Source organism: Laccaria bicolor, genomic scaffold, assembly GCF_000143565.1.
Source record: "Laccaria bicolor S238N-H82 LACBIscaffold_368 genomic scaffold, whole genome shotgun sequence".
Lineage (NCBI taxonomy): Eukaryota > Fungi > Basidiomycota > Agaricomycetes > Agaricales > Hydnangiaceae > Laccaria > Laccaria bicolor.
In genome coordinates, this window is record NW_001890221.1 from 1 (window position 1) to 910 (window position 910).

General features: G+C 41.4%; 1 protein-coding gene across 1 annotated transcript; it reads left to right on the plus strand.

The window, feature by feature from the left end:
• Positions 1 to 542: 542 nt before the first annotated feature.
• On the plus strand, positions 543 to 838 carry LACBIDRAFT_307552 (uncharacterized protein; the record flags this gene model as incomplete). Its single annotated transcript, XM_001891092.1, has 2 exons — positions 543 to 640; positions 691 to 838. 2 exons carry the CDS (start codon positions 543 to 545, stop codon positions 836 to 838), a joined length of 246 nt encoding a protein of 81 aa, XP_001891127.1.
• Positions 839 to 910: the final 72 nt, after the last annotated feature.

The window sequence follows — 910 nt, forward strand, 5'->3', positions numbered from 1 at the left end:
AGATTTCCCATCATTTGTGCAAAGTTACCTCAGAGCTGGATAGTGTCATCAACATCACTTGTGTGTCAACAATTTTTATTTTCCTTTAAACAGCACTGATTCCATTCTTCAGACCATATTAGCTGTACAAACTGTCCTTGCTATCCCTAATTATAAAACAACAGTTGGCCCTGATCAGTTCCACGAACTTACTCTGAATCAGATTTTGGAACCAACTGTTGATCATAGTGGTGGTCATCCTGCTAAGGTACATTGATCTTGGTTTCTACAACATATGGTATATTTATAGTATTTGAATTTTGTTTTCTAGAGGCATTGAGATGGACCGGAGGCCTAGGAATTCAAAATGTACCCACAAAAGTGTAAAGAACTCTGCGCCTCAAATCAGGACATAGGTCATTGTATCTAATGAGCGTGATGGTGTGCTGAGTGATGGTGATGGTGACAATGATGATCATTATAATGATGGTGATGCAGACCAGTATGGGGATGCCAAGGCTGCTCTGGAAACACCATGGAGGTCGAGTCTCCCCAAGTATGTCATGGAGGATCTTTCAACAAGAGGTGTTGTTGCTAGGCTTGAGCAAGCTCTTCAGCAAGATGTTGCAGGAGCAAGTCTCTTGGATCACTTGCCATTCATGTAAGTTCTCCTTCCATCACACCTTCCCAGCCAGTTAACTTTTCCCCTAGAACTGAATCACCTGAAGTTCAAGTTGTGATAGACTCTGAGAGAAAATTGAGAGAGATGGTAAACAAAGACCTGGCAGAAAAGACTGTGTTAATCATCTGGAGAGCCAAGGGTGAGAGTGGCCTACGAATAATGGAAAAGAAAATCTGAAGCAATGGCCAACCTGACTTTCATTCCAAGGTGCTATTTCTTTTCTCTTCTTATAATTACATGTTCTGACAG